The 20,270-nt window shown below is 45.4% G+C and overlaps 1 protein-coding gene across 1 annotated transcript; it reads left to right on the top strand.

Moving 5' to 3' along the window:
• Window positions 1-1,904: 1,904 nt before the first annotated feature.
• On the top strand, window positions 1,905-20,051 carry PGLYRP3 (peptidoglycan recognition protein 3). The gene is made up of 10 exons (XM_042948652.1): window positions 1,905-2,058; window positions 4,033-4,087; window positions 4,362-4,531; window positions 8,405-8,512; window positions 9,340-9,541; window positions 11,995-12,113; window positions 13,280-13,432; window positions 14,700-14,898; window positions 18,081-18,199; window positions 18,866-20,051. The coding sequence occupies exons 1-10, from the start codon at window positions 1,905-1,907 to the stop codon at window positions 19,042-19,044; spliced, it is 1,458 nt and encodes a 485-aa protein (XP_042804586.1). The 3' UTR covers window positions 19,045-20,051.
• Window positions 20,052-20,270: the final 219 nt, after the last annotated feature.

Here is a 20,270-nt window from a genome sequence, read left to right as displayed (position 1 = left end):
GCAACTTTATAGAATTAGTTTATTGACTCTAGTATTTTTGTTTGTGAAGTACTTGGGATTTTTCTCTAGATAGGAGGATGCCTTCCACAAATAGAAATAATTTTATTTATTCCTTTCCACACTATTTTTGCTCAACTTCAATTCTGAAAGATATTTGGGCTGGGTGTGGAAGCCAACAACCACCACAGGCCACCCCTGGATTTTTGGGACAGAGATGAGCAGTGACAGGAGGTTGCCTATTTTGGGTCACCTCAGCCCAGGGTCTTGGATGAGCACACACAGCCTGGCCAGGGAAATAGAGTCCTTGTTCTTTGCAACCACCTCAAATGAGAAGGACCAAAAGACCCCTTGAGGCTCCTACAGGGAGGGTTTCTGCCCCTCCCCGACCTGGGAATGGCCCAGAAATGAGAAGTCAGAAAAGGGAAGGGGCTGGGGTGGCTGCTGACTCCAGGCCGTGGGAGGCCCCTGAAAGCTATGCCTAATTCCACCTGTAGAGAGCAAAATGGGATCTCTCACTCAAGCAGGGGCCTGGGTCAAGCAATAACACATGCAGTTAAAGATATTGCAGCTAGGAGGTACTGCTAGGACCAGCATCAGCTGACACCCCAGAACTGACAATAATTAGAAACAGAGGAGGGGGCAAGACTGATTAAATCCCTTTAAAAAGGAGAGGATTTTTACAGCAAACTGTCAGACTCTTCAGACATGACCTCTCTATGTCGGACCACTTCAAAAAGGCAGCTACTGCTGAAGGCTCTGCCCAATTGATCCTCAAACAGAACTGAGATCCTTCACTGCTTAAACATAATAAGCAATAAGTGCCATGAACTGTCCTGGACTGGACCAAGGCCAGAGGACTGCATGCCCACAGACTGGCTTCTACACTTTCTGTCATCTTGTTTGTTGTATGGTTTGTCTTATGTTCTGCTCTCTGTGTTGGGTAAGAAGCCAAGTTTAATCACTTGGTGAAATGTCATTGAATTTGGAACCCTGAAATTGCTTTATAATAGTGATTAACTTTGCTTTATGATCGAATAAAGCTGACATTGTGGAAAGACACAATTCTGTGTGTGCACCTTATTAGTGTGCGCATGACACTACCTCACCCTCCTGCTCCTTGAGCAGAAAGGGGAAGCCACCAAGCCCAAAAGGCAGAACCACACACACTTGCATAGGGAGCTCTTTCTCTGTTATAATTTGAATTCAAACCCAAGCTACCAAGGTTCCAAACCCCACACCAGCTATACCATGACCACTACATGCCCCCCATGACCTGCGGTGCTATAGTTGAATCTCAGCATTTGAGGTCAGTAGCATCTAGAATTGAACCAGTCTCCCTCTCTACCTTCCTTCCTCCCTCTTTCTCTCCTCCTTCCCTCCCCCTTCACTCTGTCCTTTCTCTGTCCCTTTCTTTCCCTCCCTTGCTCTCTCCCTCTTCCTCCTACTCATGGTTGCCTACCCTCACCTTCTTTCTCCTTTTCAACTTTCCCTTTTACTCCTCTCCTTGCCACCAACACACTCAGACTGAGGCTGCTGCACTGCCGTGTTCGGAATAGGAAACCCATTGTCTTTCCAGGTGAAGCCCTCTAGACATCTATAGAACTTTTACTTGGTTCTAAACAGCTGCTAGAATAAAGGTTGTTAAGAGCAGCCAATTTGAAAGACTTTTCACCTGACCCCATTCCAGGGTTCTTCTAAGACTGAAGACTTAAGAGTCCGCAGTAGAGCTCTTAATACTCCACCCCAGGCCCCATGGCAGAATGTATCCTTCATGGGTGCCTACCTGGTGACAAGCCCTGCTCTGGCCACATGGTGAGCAAACCCTAGGTCATTGCACCATGAAGCCTCCATTGGAGGCCTGCGGGTGGTGCAGTGGGGGCACAGCTGGTTAGTTCCTTCCCATTATGGGGCCCATGCACCCCATCTTGGGGAGACTTGCTGTGAACAAAAAATGGATGAAAGCCGACCAAGAATGGGAAATGTGTGACTTCAGCCTCAGAGGCTACTGGTCTCACCTGGAGCTCACCTGCTTGCAAGACAGTTCAGAGGGCTTGCAAGGTAGGGAGGGCCTTGGGCCCAGGATTTCAATTCACAGTCCCCAGGTCACTCCCTGAAAATGACCCTGAGGCAGCAGCTGCAAATTGGCGACAGTCAGTCCTATTTGGACTTGTTGCCTGATCAGGTCAAGTACTCTTCTGAATCAGAGAACCCAAGGGTCTCTTACTGGAAGAATCACTGCCTAGCTGACCTGTATTGCCCTGGAAATACAGTCCAGTATCTTCCAGGTTTGCCTTCAGGAAAAATATGCTCGTTTATGCAAATTATGCCTTGAGATTAGGCATATCCCTTATCACCCTAGACGCTGATCCTATGACTCAGCCTACCTCACCAGATTATTAGCTCCTCGAGAGCAGGGGTTCTCATATTTACCCAGTCCTGGATGATAAGCTTTGCATTTGAGACATCTGATAAACATTTGCAGAATTATACGTGCCTGCCTTGGTTTTGACGGAACGCACGCTTAGAAGATTACTTCCTGTAATTGAGAGGTTGTGCCTCCCAGGAGAGTGCAGAAAAGGAAAGAAAAGAAGTGGGAGGTGCAGTGGACAGGGATGTGGGGAGGCCCGTTTGGAATTACTGCACAGCATGCTGCCCCCTTGTGGCCTACCAGCTACAGGTCAGCCCATGACATTCCTTGGATCCCAATTCTTACACTTTTGGCTCTCAAGACCCTTTTACACTAAAAAAATATTGAAGATACCAAAGAGTTTTTGTTTATGTAGGTTATGTGTATTAATACGTATAATATCAGAAATTTTAAAGTCAAAATACTGATTCACTTACACTAGTATAACTAAACCCATATTAACACATTTTTAAATGAAAAATACTATTTTTTAAAGCAAATAGGTGGTATCACTTTTTACATTTTTGTATGCCTCTTTAATGTATGAGTTAAAAGAAGACTCCTGAATTCTCATATCCATTTCTGCATTCAATATGTTTTCTGTGTTGTTTTGGTTGAAGATATGAAGAAAATCCAACCTTACACAGATAAGTAGTTGGAAAGGGGAGGAATATATTAATAGTCTTTAAAAATCACTGTGGATATTCTTCTTTGATAAGACACCAAAACTCAACAAGTAGAGGTTTCTTAAGGTTAGTTGCAATGTGGAATCTGAAACCATATCAATGAGTCCTTTGTATTCTGTTACATTGAAATCCATTGTCTATTGTGAAATTTGAATGGGTCTTTATTCAGGCATCATTTTGTAAGTTCATATATTGGTCATTGGAAAATATTGATTCACTGAGTTATCCACACTTTCCAAATGCTGACACATTTCAATCTTTAATATGTACATATATAAATCAGATAAATTAATATCATCGCTGATCTTATCAGAAAAGTCTTAAATATTGGGAGACTGTCAAACTCATGATAGCCAACACAAATTTTCCAAAACTCTAATTTTTGTTTGAAAGCTCCAATTTCATTATTGCTAACAAATTTCATTCGTTGTTTTCCTTGAAGTAAAAGGTACACTCTGTTCATTTTTGAGATGTCTGAGATACACACACACACACACACACACACACACACACACATATGAATATCCATGGTTTGGCTGTTAATTGTTCTTTCAATATACTTGAAATGGTGCTACATGAAAAAAAGTGGCTAGTTTAGCTCACCATGCAGTCACACAAGAACTTTTCCCTGAGACAACTATGTTGAGAAAACATTCAGGAAAGGAGCTGCTCTGGCCAAGAGAGGTGAGTGTGGCTGGGGAGGATAACTGGACCTGAGTCATTCAGAACTTAGCATTTTAGTCCTAAATGCACAGAACCAGAGAGGGACAGCCCACATTCTTTCTCCCTCCTGATGCCATCATACAGAATGGGCCCCTTAGCCCTAAGTATTCGCTGCCTGGGTGCTACTTGCTTCCTCTTGGCAGCCACTGCCTAGTATTCCCATCCCTCCCTCACCAGCCAAGATTCCAATCCCATCCCTGACGTTCTCATTTGCAGGCCCACCTGCAGAAGGAGACCAGTCTTCTCAACTGTGGAACTGGATGCCCCAGAGGTGAGCTTCTCATTGCAAGAACTTTATTACTAGTCAAGGTGGGGATATAGCAGAGGTAAGGAGAAACAGCAAGTCAGCAAAGTTTGGGAAACTGAAGGGGTCCCTATAATATTGATCCCAGACTACAGCTAAAGTAGCCCCCTGCTCTCTTTCACACTGCTCCTGGGGCCTTTCTCTCCAGCCTTGGGTCTTGTCGGTTAAATGGGGAGAATGGCATTTGGAAGTGGTTTATTTGTGCGATCCCCCCTTGAGGGGGCTTTTCCAGTTCCCACAGGCCTGAGAGTAAGACTGCAGTCCCACTAAGGGCCACCCGTCTGGATTTGGGGCATTCCCTCAGAAGGGTCCTTTCTGCAGTCTCAGGAGGCTGCCCCCACCCCCTGGGAGGTGAGAGCCGTGCAGGTCCTTGCGGAGATACTCCCCTCATGGGAAGTGAGCTTGGAGTGGGTGAGGGACCAGGTGTTCTTGGTGGGGCTGGTGGATGCATGGGCCAAAATAAGTACTAGTGATGATAGCACATTGTGGATATCCACATTGTGGATAGCACATTGTGCCTTCTGGAATGTACCTTTCTGTTCCTCTGCCTCCATCCTACCTGTGCAGGTGGCCCTGGTGGAAGGAGGGTGGGGCAGTGGCCCCCATCCACAACCTTGACACTCCTGGAGCAGGTCTGTCTTGTTGGGGATGAAAAGTTTTCTTCTGCCTTTCAAAGTTCATTAAATGGACTAAAAATTAAATTGACATGAGACAGATTAATAGAGAATCAAGGAAAGCTTAAGAAATTGTATACTTCCTATATATACATGGCAGAGCCCCAGGAAAACTGAGTAACTCCCCGAAATGGCCAAAGCCATCACCTTAAATACCATCATTAACTAAAGACAAAAGATGTTGGGGGCAGGAATTCAGTTGTGGGAGGTTCCCAGGAAAAGTACAGCAAACAAGGGCAAAGTTAAACAGATATAAGTTATTGCTTTCTCCAGTGATAGCAGCTTCTGGACAGTCACACCTGCATCCTAGTGCTGAAGGAGACACCCTTACAAGTGGAGATTTCCCTATTCATGTGTCTCTTACAAAAGCGTAACTTCTTGGTTTTCAGAACTTCTCATGGCTCTTGTGTATTTCCTTATAAAATAACCAGCCTGGAATAACCAATATGCCAAAAAGGCATATCTTGGGGTAGCAAAGTTTGACCCACTCAAGGCCAAGAAGTTCCCAGATGTTGGGTTGGCTGGGCTTCCCAAAGGCTGGGGATGAGGAAGCAGCTCAGGGAGCCTTGGGCAATTATGCTCTTTCCCAGGGAGGCGGAACCTGGGCTTATTCACAGGGTGAGGCCTTGCTCCCAGTTTGAGTCTGGTCTCTCCCAGTTACTCTGGGTGCCCTGCACGGAGCCTCCTGGAAGCCTGAGAACTCTGTCCCCTCTTCACCTTCTATTAGGAACCCAGGTGTTCTTCTATCCAGAAAGCCAGAACCCAGGTGCTCCCTTACCGGGGAGGGAGTGCCCTCTGGTGAGAGGCGTCCTGAAGGCCTGGGAGGTGGCAGCTGGAGGAGAGCAGGGCCAGAAGCCAAGTCTGAAGGAAGGAACTGCCAGCCAATGAAGGGCGGGCTGCCTGTACCCTGACCTGTGGGGCTGAGACAGCACGGGACCCATAGGTATTTCTGAGTGTGAGTGTGAGTGTGTTCCTTGTTGAGAAGCCCTCTCCCTTGGAAGGGACTGGACTCTTCTATCTGGCTAAAATATTAATATGGTGGAGAAAGTTCCGTGATCTTCCCTTTTGAACTCTTCCTCCAAATAAAAAAATTCTATTTTAAATTATACTAAATGAGTTTAGTTCTACCATGCCGGATCTTTCCTGCCAAGGTTGTGGGTCCTGGAGTTAACTCTACTCAATTTCTTTCCTTTCTGTCTAGCTCTGAATCCCTATTGATTATGTTTCACTTGGTCCCTATTCTGCTATTGCATCTTTATTTTAAGGATACAGAATGCATAGCAGTGTGAACCAAGGCAGATGAACTCTGGCACCAGGCAGGGTTGTGATTGGAGGTGGGGGTGGGAGGTGCCACTAGTCTCTGCCCTGGGTGTGATGAGGGGCTGGGCTCAAGCCTTGTAATTTCAGCTGTGTGATGTGACAAGCTCGGGACAGCATTTGCCACTTAAACACTCATGGTTGGGAAAGTACCATGAGCAAGTGACCAGGATCCAAACCTTCTGTTGACCAGAATTGATTGCTGGTTTCTAAGTAGCTTTGCAAAAGGCCAACCTGTTTTCTGGGAGGCCAGCCACAGGGCTCCATATTGGACAAGCTAATCCTTACCTCTCATTTGGCCAAAGAGGAAGGCTGACACTTTCCCACATGTTTCCTACTCTCATCTGCAATTGGCTCATTTCCTCTTAAGTGACAGTTTTTCCCAAATGAATGGAATACTGGGTATTATTAACCAAGAGATTGCTGGTCCTGATCCAGGAAGTTCCTATATGCTCAGGTCTTAAAACATGGTTCTAAACATTTTCCATCTGGGGACTACTGATTATAATATAAAAACTCTGGAGGACAATGATATACCTCATTTTATCTGAAACTTCCCTCTCTCATTTCTCAGTAGGATAACCAGGAGAAAAGTTGATGTTTTGTTGTCATCTTGGGGAACTGGTATTTCATTTTGATTGAGCATAAACAAGCAATTCATTTCTGCCCAAGAGAGCCAAAAAGATTCCTGCAGCCAGAAGAGACCACAGAGATCCTGGGGTTTAACCTCTTGGGCCCACGTTGAGAATCTCCAGCATCAAAAACTTGGACAGACTGTGGCGAAGTTCCAGGCAGAGGCTGTGGAGACATACCTGGGTATGAATCCTGATCTGCCACTACTGGTTGGGTAACTTTGGGCAAGGCTGCTAGCACCCTCAACTTTAATGAGCACCTGCTGAGGGTTAGGCTCTGTGCTGAGGACCCTGAGACCTCTAGGCAGGTGCTGGCTCTCAGTTTGGTTGTGAGGCAGGCAGGGGTGCCATGCAGTGGGGTGGGTATCCTGTTTGAGGAGTGAGCACAGCTGGGTTAACTGTTGACATCTCTTCCAGGGCCAAGGTCCACACTAACCCTGTTGGCACCCTGGGACCACATGAGGATGCTGCTGTGGCTTCTTATTTTCCCTGCTTGGGATTTTGGGACTTGGGGTGAGTTTTCTTTCATTGGGTCAGAAGTGCTTTTCATACTAATTGTTAGTCATCCTCCTTATCGCTCATTGATTGTTCCTTCTGGCCAGTCCTTGGCTCCCCATTAGAGCCTAGCTCAGGTGTCCCCTGCCCTACTGAGAGTGGTGCCAGTCCTCAGTAGTCTCCCCAGTCTGCCCAGCACACCTTGGCTTTAGTTTCATGGTCATGAATTTGCTCCTGATGATTTCACAGAAGGACAGAATGGAGGCCCTTAGTGACCTTGACTTACAGACAAGGATACGAGCTGGGCTCCATTGCAGCAGTGACTTATCCAAGGTCATCTGACAGCTTTGGAGAGGTCACCAAGTATAGTGGCAGTGAACGCAGCTTGGGTCAGACAGCCTAGGTTGGAACCAAGCCCATGGCTTAAACCCATATCATCTTAGACAAGTAACTTAACTTCTTTGAGCCTTAGTTTCTCCTCTGTGTTGAGGGAGTGGTTAATTTTCTTTGCTTATCACATATACGTGTTTTAAGCCACAAATCTAGTAAGGCTCTTGAAAGTGCTTGGTAAACTATAGAGCTGCCCTGTGGGAGGTGATGTTGGTGACACTGCTGGTTCTAGTAGGTTTTGCTCCTATGATCTCTGGTACTAAACAGGCAGAGGAGAATGAGGCATGTTGATGATGACTAATCCTCAGTTAATCCCATCTCAAAAATCTAGTTTGTGAGGACAGTCACAACAATCTGCAAATTTCTGTATTTCAAGAACCTTGTCTGGATCAATACATACTTGATACATGTGTACATGTTACCACCAAATAATGATGACCACCTTGGTATGTGACCCTCTGATCTGAACAAAGGTATGTAGGTGAGCCAGGAGAGCTAGAGCTGCTCAGACGAGGGGGCAGGAGAGATGGCAATTCCCCTGGAATGGAGGGGATTTGGGAGGGCATGAAGGTCTCACTGGGGCAGATGTGGGAGGCAGAGGTGGGGTGAAGCCAGAAACATCTGTAGTTCTCTTTTGTGTTGTTTCCTAGAAGATGTCAGGGGACTTGGGGGAGTGGAGAGGCTGTGGACTTTGGGGTGGGGATGTCGAGTCTATTCCTCTTCACTGGTCCAGGTATTCTCCAAGGACCAGCACTAAGTGCAATGTTCCTTTGCAGGGGATTCCCCACTGTTCTCCTGGAATGAAACCCAAGCCAGAGGATTATCAGAGGGGCTTCTAGACTTGTTTGTTGGCATCTCTCAGCTCATTCACAAGGGTCAAAATGGTGAGGTGGTTTGGGGTTAGCTAGGGATCCTCAGGTAGCCAGAAGTGTTTCTCGGGACTTAATTATACTTGGGCTGGGTTGGTAGGTGGGGTTGAATCCCACAAAGCTCCCATGGATTGCCATGAATCCTCAGGCAAAGGTGGGTTCCAGGAAGGAGGGAAAACCCAGGGACTAAGAACAAGGCCCCCAGTCTCCAGCTGTCAGTAGAAGGGTAGAGACACCCTATCCCTCAGAAAGCTCCCAGATGCTTCCAACATAAAGATAGTAAGTGAGCCCTCAGGGGTCCTGGGGTCCTGTGCAGGGCTCTCAGCCCTGTCTGCAGTGCATTTTCACATGGGAGAAAGACATGTACCTGATGCTCAGGGAACTTCCTAAGGGCTCAAATCTGAGGAGAGAAACAGAGCTTTCCTCAGAGAGTCACCGTTCTGAGGGGAGGCCCAGACAATAGATAGGTCAGAGACCCAGGGCAAATGCCAGTGAGGACAATGCATTCATACTGGGGTGCTTTAAGAGATGGCAGCTCAGAGCCCCATGGTTAGCACAGAGTGTCACAGGGGCTACTTTCTGGAGGTGGGAAGTGCAAAGCAGGCCAGGGTAGGGCTGAGGGGGGTTTGTCCTTTAGGATATACAATGAGGGAGTGTATGAAAACCAAGACAGCTTTACTTCTGATGCTGATGTAGAGTCTGCATGGGGACTGCTTTTAGCCAGAATAGGCTATGGAGATGAGAAGGGGGGCTGTGGGTGGTGGAGGCATCCAGGGGACTCTCCCAGGCCTGCAGAAGAAATAGTAGTGCTTGCTGTATGCCATCCTGTGGTCCCCTTGCAGAAGCTCCCACCATTGTCTCCCGCAAGGAGTGGGGAGCGAGATCACAGACCTGCAGGGCCCAGCTGACACAACCTGTGGCCTATGTCATCATGAACCAGCTCACAGGGATGGAGTGCCAGGAGCAGGATGTTTGCAGCCAGAGGCTTCGGGGCTTTCAGTCCCATTCTGTCTATACCAAAGGCTGGTGCGACGTGGTCTACAAGTAAGCAAATGGGTGGGTCCTGGGGCCACATTCAAATCTGCCTCTGAGGGGGCCACCCAATTTCCCTCATCTAGTTTCCCATCTTCCCATTCATGTTGCTTTTATAATGAATAAAAAATGTTAAAACAAATGAACAAAATCCAGAATCCTCAGAGGTGTTTAGGAAGGATGGCTCAGAGCCATTTATTCAAAGATGGTCTCAGACACTGGAGGATTCTGGAACAAGTAAGGGAGGTTGTGTAATAACTACAGTTGTCCATGGAGCATGTAGAATATTACAGTTTACAAAGGTCTTCACAAGCATTACCTTGGCCCTCCCATCCACTCTGAGGAATGGGTGAGAGAATGGGAGAACTTTACCACCCCCTGTGTCAAAGGTACGGATGCCATGGTCTAGAGAAGACAGAGAATTTGTTAAGTTAGGGAGTGGGACCTAGAGCTGTTCCCAGACTGCCTACTGATCCAGCAGTCTACACAAAGACAGTGAGGAGCATTCTCCCACTGGGTTCCTTGGAGGACCACGTCACACTGAGGTCTGATCTCACAGGGAATGGTGGTGGGGATCGAGAGGGGAGAGCCCCATGTTAAAACAAATGTGATGCATGGAGAGATCCTGAGGTTGTGTATCAAGTGTCCACTCAGGATTACCAGTGGAGGCCCAGAAACTCTTCCTTTCCCCTTAATAATGAGAATAAGAGCACCTGGGTGGCTCATTTGGTTCAGCATCTGACTTGTTTTCAGCTCAGGTCATGATCTCATGGTTTGTGAGATGGAGCGAGCTTCAGTCATAGGGCTCTGCACTGACAGTGGTGATCCTGCTTGGGACTCTCTCTCTTCCTCTCTCTCTGCCCCTCCCCACATGCACACCCACTATCTTTCTCTCAAAATAAATAAATATAAACAAAATTTTTTTTTATGAGGATGTGTATATAGACACACATAATCTCCAGTTTGTATGGTACAGCTGACTGTTGCCATAAGGGACAGTTCACATTGGACTAACCAAAGGCTGCTGAAGAGTGACAGAGATACTTACTGAAAGTCTGGGCAGCAAAGTCTTCCCAGATCAGTGGGCATACTGAGGCCCCACCCAATCCCCAGGGCATGTCAGTGCAGGGTGGGAGGTGGGCTCACCTCCATTCAGGGTCTTTAGGCATCCTTGAGAAAGTGTTCTTTCTGTGCTCCATTTGCTATGGAAACTCACAGTCTATTAAGAGTGGAATATGGCAAGAGCTGTGAAAACATAATTTCTGAAGAGTGTAGTTGGGAAGTGGAGAGTAAGAAAGTTAGACAGAAAGGAGGCAGGAGGTAGAGCAAAAGAATAGATATATTGTTTTTAAAAGAAACTGAAAAAAAGGAATATTCTAAATAAATTTCTGTGATACAGAAGAGCTTACAGGTATTCCTAAGGAGAAACTGAAGATAAAGCCAATATTAAGGGATTCCTGAACTCCAACTGTTTATTTATTTATTATTATTTTTTTTAATGTTTATTTTTGACAGAGAGAGAGAATTACAGAACATGAGAGGGGGAGGGGCAGAGGGAGAGGAAGACACAGAATCTGAAGCAGGCTCCAAGCTCTGAGCTGTCAGCACAGAGCCCGATGCAGGGCTCAAACTCACAAACCGTGAGATCATGACCTGAGCTGAAGTCAGACGCTCAACCGACTGAGCCACCCAGGCACCCCTCCAGTTGTTTATTTTAAATGTTCATGTGCTTTCTCCTATAATTAAAAAATAGGATGGATGAGTTTTCATTGCCCTGGAAAAGTGTTGAAATAATGTTCTCAGGTGTTTAAGAGTCACACATTTGAATTCCACTTTGAACCAACCGAATATATTTTTTAAATTTTTTAAAAATGTTTATTTATTTTTGAGAAAGAGTGAGATAGAGCATGAACAGGGGAGGGGCAGAGAAAGAGAGAGAGGGAAACACAGAATCTGAAGCAGACTCCAGGCTCCGAGCTGTCAGCACAGAGCCGGATGAAGGCTCGAACCCATGAACTGGGGGATCACGACCTGAGCCGAAGCCGGATGCCTAACTGACTGAGCCACCCAGGCACCCTAGAACCAACTGAGTATTTTTTTAATTAAAAATTTTTTACCTTTATTTATTTTTGAGAGACAGATAGAGCACAAGTGGGGAGGGGCAAAGAGAGGACACAGAATCCAAAGCAGGCTCCAGGCTCTGAGCTGTCAGCACAGAGCCCAATGCAGGGCTCGAACTCACAAACCATGAGATCATGACCTAAGCTGAAGTTGGACGTTCAACCAACTGAGCCACCCAGGCGCCCCACCAACTGAGTATTTTTAAAGTGAGGTTCTGGGACACACAACTAAGCTAAATCACAAAATAATTTAAAGTATATTCCCACATCTCTTGGAAATTTAAATGGGTTGGGTGAGAGGTCTTCTTTAATTTGCCTTCAAATCCATGTTTCCTTGCCCTGCAGCTTCCTGATTGGGGACGATGGCAGGGTGTATGAAGGTGTCGGCTGGGATGTCCAAGGCATGCATACCCAGGGCTACAACAACATCTCCCTGGGAATTGCCTTCTTTGGCAATAAGATAGGTAACGGTTGTCCCCTTGGACCTTCTGCCAGAGAGTTTTCCACGCTCTCTTCCTCCACTCCCTTGTCTTACACTCTTGTCTCTCCAGTCTACAACATACTGGTCCTCTCTGACCATCACCCTTCTCTCTCTCTCTGTCTCTCTTTTAATGTTTATTTTTGAGAGAGAAATAGAGCATGACTGGGGGAGGGGCGGGGGGGGGGGGGGAGACACAGAATCTGAAACAGGCTCTAGCCTCTGAGCTGCCAGCACAGACCCTGATGCAAGGCTCAAACCCACGAACTGTGAGATCATGACCTCAGCTGAAGTCAGACACTTAACCAACTGAGCCACCCAGGTGACCCATCCTTTCTTTTGAGTTCCTTTCTCCCTTGGATTCTATGATATAGCTTTTTTGTTGTTGTTGTTTCTCTTCTTCCTCTCTGGTCTGCACTCCTGTTTGGTAGCTGAAGCCACCACTGACACCGCTTAAGCTCTCAGTTCTTACCATCACTTCTGGAGTCTGATGTTGTATGGCACTGAGTCTATACTTATGGATGGCAGAGGAAGAAAAACATGGCTTCTCTCTTGCTGGAGCAGCAGAACCCAGCCAGAGCTGGCACCAATGAGGTCTGGGAAATGTAGTTTGAGGTTTCTAGCCCCTGCGAAACAGGAGAGCTCAAGAAAAAAATGGAGTTAAGAGCTAGTAAGTGAATAACTGGAACCTGCCAGGATCCTCATTTGCCAACTGGGGCTAGGAATAGCATTTATCTTGGAGGTTTTCAGTGAGAATTATATGAGTTAATGGATATAAAGTGCACTTGCCACATGCCTGATTGTGGGAGTTCCTAAATTCTGTTCCCTTTTCCTGCATGCTAAGGCATACCTGATTTAGTCAAGTTGGCCTTCCTTTGCATGTAGCTTTAATTGCCGCCCAGCTCTTTCACCTAGAGATGGAGTATAAATAAGGTCCTAGTTTGGCAATTGGAATAGGTCACCAATTTGGCTTCTAAGAGCTCTGTCCAAGTAGCTCCTTGTCTCTTAGGCCCTATTTTGGCTACTGGATTTGTTTCCTCTCTTCCAATCTATCAGTTATTCAGACCTAGGTGACATCTTATCCTCTCCCAGGTCTAGATCAGGATGGAATGTCTTGCTGACAGTTCTTGGTCCCACGTTATCCTCTTTTAGGAAGTAGTCTAAGCCCTGCCGCCCTATCAGCTGCAGAGGACCTGATATCCTATGCCATCCAGAAGGGTCATCTGTCACCCAGGTATATTCAGCTACTCATCTTGAATGAAGAGGTCTGTCTGGTCCCTCAAAAGCCAGTGATGCCTAGGAAAGGTAAGACCCTCAATCTTGCCTCACCTTCCTCCCAGTTATCACTCAACCACATTAGGGAATGCTGTGTCCTATTGGTGTTCACTGGCTTCTTGGATCAAGAACACCTCATGCTGAGATCCAAAAAATTCTGACAGGCTAGCTTCCTGGCCTCATCTCCTTCCCACTAGTAGTGTGATATAGCCGTGAGACCATCCTTGTTAGCAATATATATGTGCACACACTTTCATTCAAGCAACAAATATTAACTGAATACGAGGCACTATTCTAGGAACTGAGAACACAGCTGTGAACAAATATACAAATCTGCACATTTCAGTGAAGAAAGACAGGAAATGAAGAACTCAACAAGTAAAATACATATGATGTCAGATTGCACCAAAGCTATGGAGAAAAAGGAAACATGATAATGGGATGGGGTAAACATTTATACAGTTTTGTGTATAGCAGGTGAGTACATACACACACACACACACACACACACACACACACACACACACACAGCATTCTAAGAGCAAAATGCAGCCATCCTGCAGCATGACCACACACTGAGAAAAACGAGTCAGCAGGTAACACTGACATCAGAGTGAATATTCCAAGAAGTAGGGTAATAAAAATCATATGCTATTTTGGAGTGAGCAAGCAGTGACCTAAAAACAGTACAATATATCTAGCTTTCTGCTAGAGTGGACCTTTTCTTGGACTCAAGGATATTTTTATTAAGCTTTTTTTTTTAAACTAAGTTTTTAATAAAATGCTTCTGGCTTTCAGATGGATGCTGTCTTCAATAATGATATTTTTAGCATTTGTAGAGTTTTTTATATATTTTGAATTATTTCCATATACACATGATCAGTTCAGAGACACAGCTGATTTCTTCACATTGTCCTGTTTCGTAGGTCCACACACCTGCATAAATGTGCAATATAGCAAGTAGGTAGGCAATACATCAAGCAGGTAGGCATACTTTGTCTTTTGAATAAAATGGCCATGCCTCTGTACAATCAACAGTCCTTCCCCTTATGTTCATATAATGATTTCCACAGTTGTTATCAGAACTTATAAATTTTTACCTCTGTCCCTTAGCTCCAGGCACATGACCCAGAAAGTTCCTGTCTGGACTTTCCTAAATTCCAAAGCTTGAGCTTACATCAGGAAGTGGCAATGGGTGCCAGAGGTTGGGGAGACCGAGAAGGAATCCAGCCTGCAGTTATGAGTTTGTCCATAAGTAGGTGTGTTCCCATGCTCTTGGTTTTTTACCTTACCACAGCTTGCCCCAACATCATTTCACGGTCAGTATGGGAAGCCAGAGAGACACACTGCCCTAAAATGAGCCTCCCAGCAAAATATGTCATCATCATCCACACCGCTGGTACAACCTGCAATGTATCCATGGATTGCCATATTCGTGTCCAAGATATACAATCCTTCCACATGGACACACAGCACTTCTGTGACATTGGATATCAGTAAGTGGGATTGAAAACATGCCCTCCTCTTGTTGGGATGAGCACTGGGTGTTGTATGGAAACCAATTTGACAATAAATTAATGTTAAAAAAGAAAAGAAAACATGCCCTTTTATTCTGTAGGACTGTAGGAGGAAGGCTGGGGAAGGAACTGATGTTTATTGAACCCTTCTTTGGTAGTGGGTGCTTCACATAAAACCTCACATTTTATTCAAGCAAGTCTCTGGACTGAGTATCAGTTAGATCATAGCTAAGGGTTAGTTATCTCTCCTGGGCATATTCTCTATGAGTGGTTGGGAAGACTCTGAAAAGACATTAACAACAATAATGATAAAGCAAGACCATGAGACCCTTACAGAAGGCCATTGGAGGATTGTGCCTTTTTATGCAATCCCTTCCAACCACTCAGGGTCACAGGCCCTACTCACCTCCTACCTTACTCTGGCCCAACCTCAAACTTGCTCCCTCTGATGTTAGAATCCTATAATAACTCTGGTATAGTTTACTCCATTTTATAGATACACAAACTTTTCACCTTCCTGGGCCTCTTTTGCCTCATCTCTGCAACAGGAACAATAATACCTTATCTATTTGAAGATACAGAGTGAAGTAAAAATGTTCTTTTTTGGTTCCTTTAATGCCAGGTCTATAATAAAGAAACACATTAAGTTAGTGGAATGGCAGAAGCCACTTGGAAGATGACTTGGAATTTTCATGGAAAGAATTTAGGTTTAGCATATGATAAATTTCAATTACTCATCCATGACTTAGTTACAATAAAACCATAGTCTCAGATAGATATGTGTCTTTTGCATATGTGTCATTCTGGGCTGGTTGCTGTTCTCCTTTTAACTCCCATTTTAAAAGTAGCCTTTGCCATCTAGATGTCTTCTTTAAAGAAATGTCTGTTCATATCTCCTGCCTATTTCAAATTGGATTATTTATTTTTTTGGTGTTGAGTTGTATAAGTTCTTTATATACTTTGGATACTAACCCTTTATTGTATATGTCATTTGCAAATATCTTCTCCCATTCCATATGTTGTCTTTTAGTTTTGTTGATTGTTTCCTTCTCTATGCAGCTTTTGATTTTGATGTAGTCCCAATAGTTTATTTTTGCCTTTGTTTTCCTTGCCTCAGGAGACATATCTAGAGAGATGTTGCTATGGCCGATATCAGAGAAATTACTGCCTATGCTCTCTTATAGTATTTTTATGGTTTCAGGTCTCACATTTAGGTATTTAATCAATTTTAAGTGGAATTTAAGAAACAAAAAAATAAACAAAAGAAAAAGAAGATAGAGAGATAAACCAAGAAACAGACTCTCAATTATTGAGAACAAACTGATGGTTTGTTACCAGAGAGGAGGTGGATGGGGGATGGGTAAAACAGGTGATGGGGATTAAGAGTACACTTATGATGGGCACTGAGTAATGTATAGAATTGTTGAATCACTATTTTGTACAACTGAAACTAACATAACACTATATGTTAAATGTACCAAAATTAAAATTAAAAACTTAATTAAAAAATTAAAAGCAGCCTTTGCAAACAGGAGGAAACAGTTGCTGCATTTTGCAGGATTTCCCACAGCCTTGCTATGATTAATTAGCACAGACGAGAGAGTTGTTCATAAATTTGGAAATTCCAAATGGCAAATGCTCAGGGAATGTTAGTTTTCCTTTTTCATTCAGTCTTCAAGGACTTCATCTTCATTCCTTGATTTTATGGTATCTCCCTTTCACTCCAGCCTCATGGTGTGTTATCTCTAACATTGAATGGGGGCTCCTTCTTGATCACCATTTTCTAACATTTTAACCAATATTTATTGAGTGTCTGCTATGTGCCTGGTGCTTGGCAAGATAGATATGGCTCCTTCCCTCATGGAGTACTACAGAGAAGACAGTGAATAGTAATGACAATCCTTCATGTTAGACACTGTGACAGATAAGGAACAGGATATGCAGAGGATGATCTTCTAACAAGACTTTGGTGGAGTTGGCAGTAATAGCAAAGGGCTTCCAGAGGGAGGGGCATTAAGGCTCTGATGTGGGTAAGGAATGGGGATTAGTGGGGCAAATAAGGGTGAGGAGTGCTCTAGGTAAGGGGAGCAGTATGCTCTCTGGGGTCCAGAGAGGGCATATCCTTGAGGAACTAAAGGAGCTTAATTCATATCTAGAAATACATTTCAGCAAGAAGACTGGTGAGAGGTAAGGCTGGAGAAGCCAACAGGGACCATATCAGAAGAACTCAGACAGACTGACTCTATTTGAAAGGCAACTGGAAGTCATGCCTAATGATTGGATTTGTATGTTAGCAAAAGCACTTGAGGTGCTGTTTCAGGAATGGATTAGAAGGAGGTAAACCTCTGGGCAGGGAGCTATTGAAGTAATCCAGACAACAGGTTATGGTGACTTGGAGCAGTATGATAGCAGTTGGCATAGAGAAATGGAGGAATCAAGGTCAGAGATATAGCCATGTATCATGATAAACCATGACCAATGATTGGATGGGACTGGAGAGGGAGAGAGAGGGGGAGGCAGTAAGATGATGTCCACTTTTTTGGCTGAGAAAATTGCAGAAGATGGGTTCATTTGGACATGTTGATTTTTATAGATAGTAATTAAAGCCATGGGACTGGGCAACTGTCCCAGGAGAATATGCTGAGTGACAAGAGAGAAGGGGAAGGCCAGAATCCTGAGGAGCACCATATTTGAGGAAAAGGAGGTGGATGGAAGAGAGCCCTAGGTGGGGGGAGCAGCAGAGTAGAGGAAAATAGGAGGGTGTGGGCTCCTGGAAGCCCTGGGGTGAGAACATTTAAAGAAGAGCATGGCTAACAGGGTCAATGTAACCAGAACAAAAACAAGTTTCCATTGTACTAGTATCAAGACAGTCACTGGTCACCTTGGTGGTGTCAGACTCAGTGGAGTTGTGGGGACAAAACCATGTTGGAATGGGCGGAAGTTGCTGTTATTGCTTGTGATTATCTTCACTTCTTGGGTTCAGCGATTATGGAGTTTTTGTTGTTGCTGTTGTTGTTTGGTCTCATACACATTGGCACATAAGAGACGTTCACTCTATACCTGATAAATGGAAGAAAGACTGAATTAATGATTTAAGGGGTGAATGAAGCTAATTCTCCTTCTAGGAGTGACTTTCTCTATTTTCCTTTGTCCAACCCCAGCTTCCTGGTGGGACAGGATGGTGGTGTGTATGAAGGAGTTGGCTGGCATATCCAAGGCTCTCACACCTATGGATACAATGATATTGCCTTAGGAATTGCCTTCATAGGCAACTTTGTAGGTAAGGGGTGAGCATGAAGCAGAGAACATTCTAGGGGGATGAAGTTTAATATACAATGTCTGGGAAGCATGGGGGAAAAGGCAACATTGAGGTACCTGGCAGTGTGTTTAGAACATTTCAGCTTTAAAGTGGACTCTCAATATAGGACACAGGTCCCCCAGAGTCCCTGCCAGGCAGAACTTTTCCCCAAATCCACCTGTCCCCATACTCAGCCCTGTCTTTATAGCCATACGCAAGGCAAGCATGGATCAAGAGAGAACACCATCCTTTGCAAATATGGTGTCTTTTTGGCTCATTTGGCAAATGTATTCTCCTCCCTGGTGAATGTTGGGGAGCCCCACTGCCTGCTATGGCAAAGCAGTGGATGGTCCAGTGGTGCCATGTCTGCCTCATGGTGCTTGCTGAGGAGTGTTGTGTTGTACTGCAGCTCTCTTCTAGAGTAGTTTTGAACTTTCTGGAAGGAGCTTTGCAAGGAGGAATCAGAGAACAAAATGACTTTGTTTTCTCTTTGTGCTTGGCTGCCACAAATAATGTGAATTTGTTGGTTATGGTAGTGGTAGGTATGGTAGGGGTGGGGACAGCGGGAGACTGGAATCTAGGAGCTTGTCCCTTCCCTAAGCATGTAACCTTAAGACCCTAAAACTGATGGGAAAATGTGTTTTGCAGAAAAGCCGCCCAATGCTGCAGCCCTGGAGGCAGCCCAGAACCTGATCCAGTATGCAGTGGACAAGGGGTATTTAACTCCCAACTACCTGTTGGTGGGGCACAGTGATATTGTCAATACACTGTCTCCTGGGAAAGCTTTGTACAACATCATTAAGACTTGGCCTCATTTCAAACACTGAAGGAGCCCCTGCTCCTTCTGAGATTGCTTCTCCCACCGGGCTACTAGGTCTCCCCTGTCCTCACCCTCTATCCTGACTCAACACCTGGTGTTGTCCCCTCCATGTCAGCCCCATCCTGCCCCTCCTTTCTCAGGTTAGGATGATCCTCTCCTGCTAGCACCACCTGCCAGCAGCCCCAAACCCTAGAGCTGGGCATACCCAGCCTTTGAGTGAGCCCCACCTTCCTCACTCCTCATTTTCTCCTCCCCTGGGCGCCCAGCTCCTAAGCCAGGTGGGAAGATGGGCTGATCCTTGTTTGACTTCTCGTTCCCTCTCTGGCTGCCCCTCTGCCCCATGTACCTTCCCCTGCCATCTACCCAGCAGCCCCCAAGCTTCACACAGGACCCAGGTCAAGGCCCAAAGCTCCTCTCTGCTCACACACCCACTTGTCCCCATGTGGATGCAGCCCTTATTTTAGGGCTCATTGCTTACAGGTGTGGTTGTTCTCTCCACTGGATTGTGAGGCTTTCCAGGTTTCTTTGCCCCCATGTCCTTGATTCCTCAGCAGTGTCTGGAGTCTTGTGTATGCTATAGATGTTTGTTGGAGAGGTGGATGAATAAACAAATGTGTGTGTCAAGTCCCTGCTTCCCTTTCCAGTCTGTTCCACCAGCCCCTCTTTTTGGAGACACCTTCTGGGACTGTCCCCCATCTCTCTCTGTTGTTGCCCCTCCCAGTCTGAGGCTCAGAGCCAGCTCTTGTCGCTTGTCTATAATGGTGCCTCTAGGGTCCTGTGTCCTGTCCACCCCAAGTTCCCTGAGGGCAAACAGTAGTCCTCTAGGCCCAACTGGGCTGTGTCTACACAAGCCACCTGTGCCTGCGGCCTTCCCTTGCCCACCTGTGCCCGCTGGCCTTATGTCTACAGGGCTGTAGACTTCCCCATCTCCCCCAGAACTCATCAAGGCCTCTTCAAATCAACAACACTGCATGGTCTGGATTACTGTCTCCTCCATATTATTGACTTTTATTGGTCTCACCCACACAATCTGAGTAAAAGCAGAGCACTCAGCTGTCAAATGCTTTTTTAAAGGCAAATTCTGGGGCAGCCCATTCTGTTCAGTTGGCTCTTCTGAGTCCTTGGTATAGAACATTTCTTCCCAACTCCCCTTAATCATGTGAAGCGGGGTTCATAATACCCCTCACCACATCAGAGGATTGTTGTGAGGATTAAGTGAATTAAAATGTGTTG

The sequence above is a fragment of the Panthera leo genome, chromosome C1 (assembly GCF_018350215.1).
Source record: "Panthera leo isolate Ple1 chromosome C1, P.leo_Ple1_pat1.1, whole genome shotgun sequence".
Classification (NCBI taxonomy): domain Eukaryota; kingdom Metazoa; phylum Chordata; class Mammalia; order Carnivora; family Felidae; genus Panthera; species Panthera leo.
This window is presented reverse-complemented; position numbering and strand designations above follow the sequence as displayed.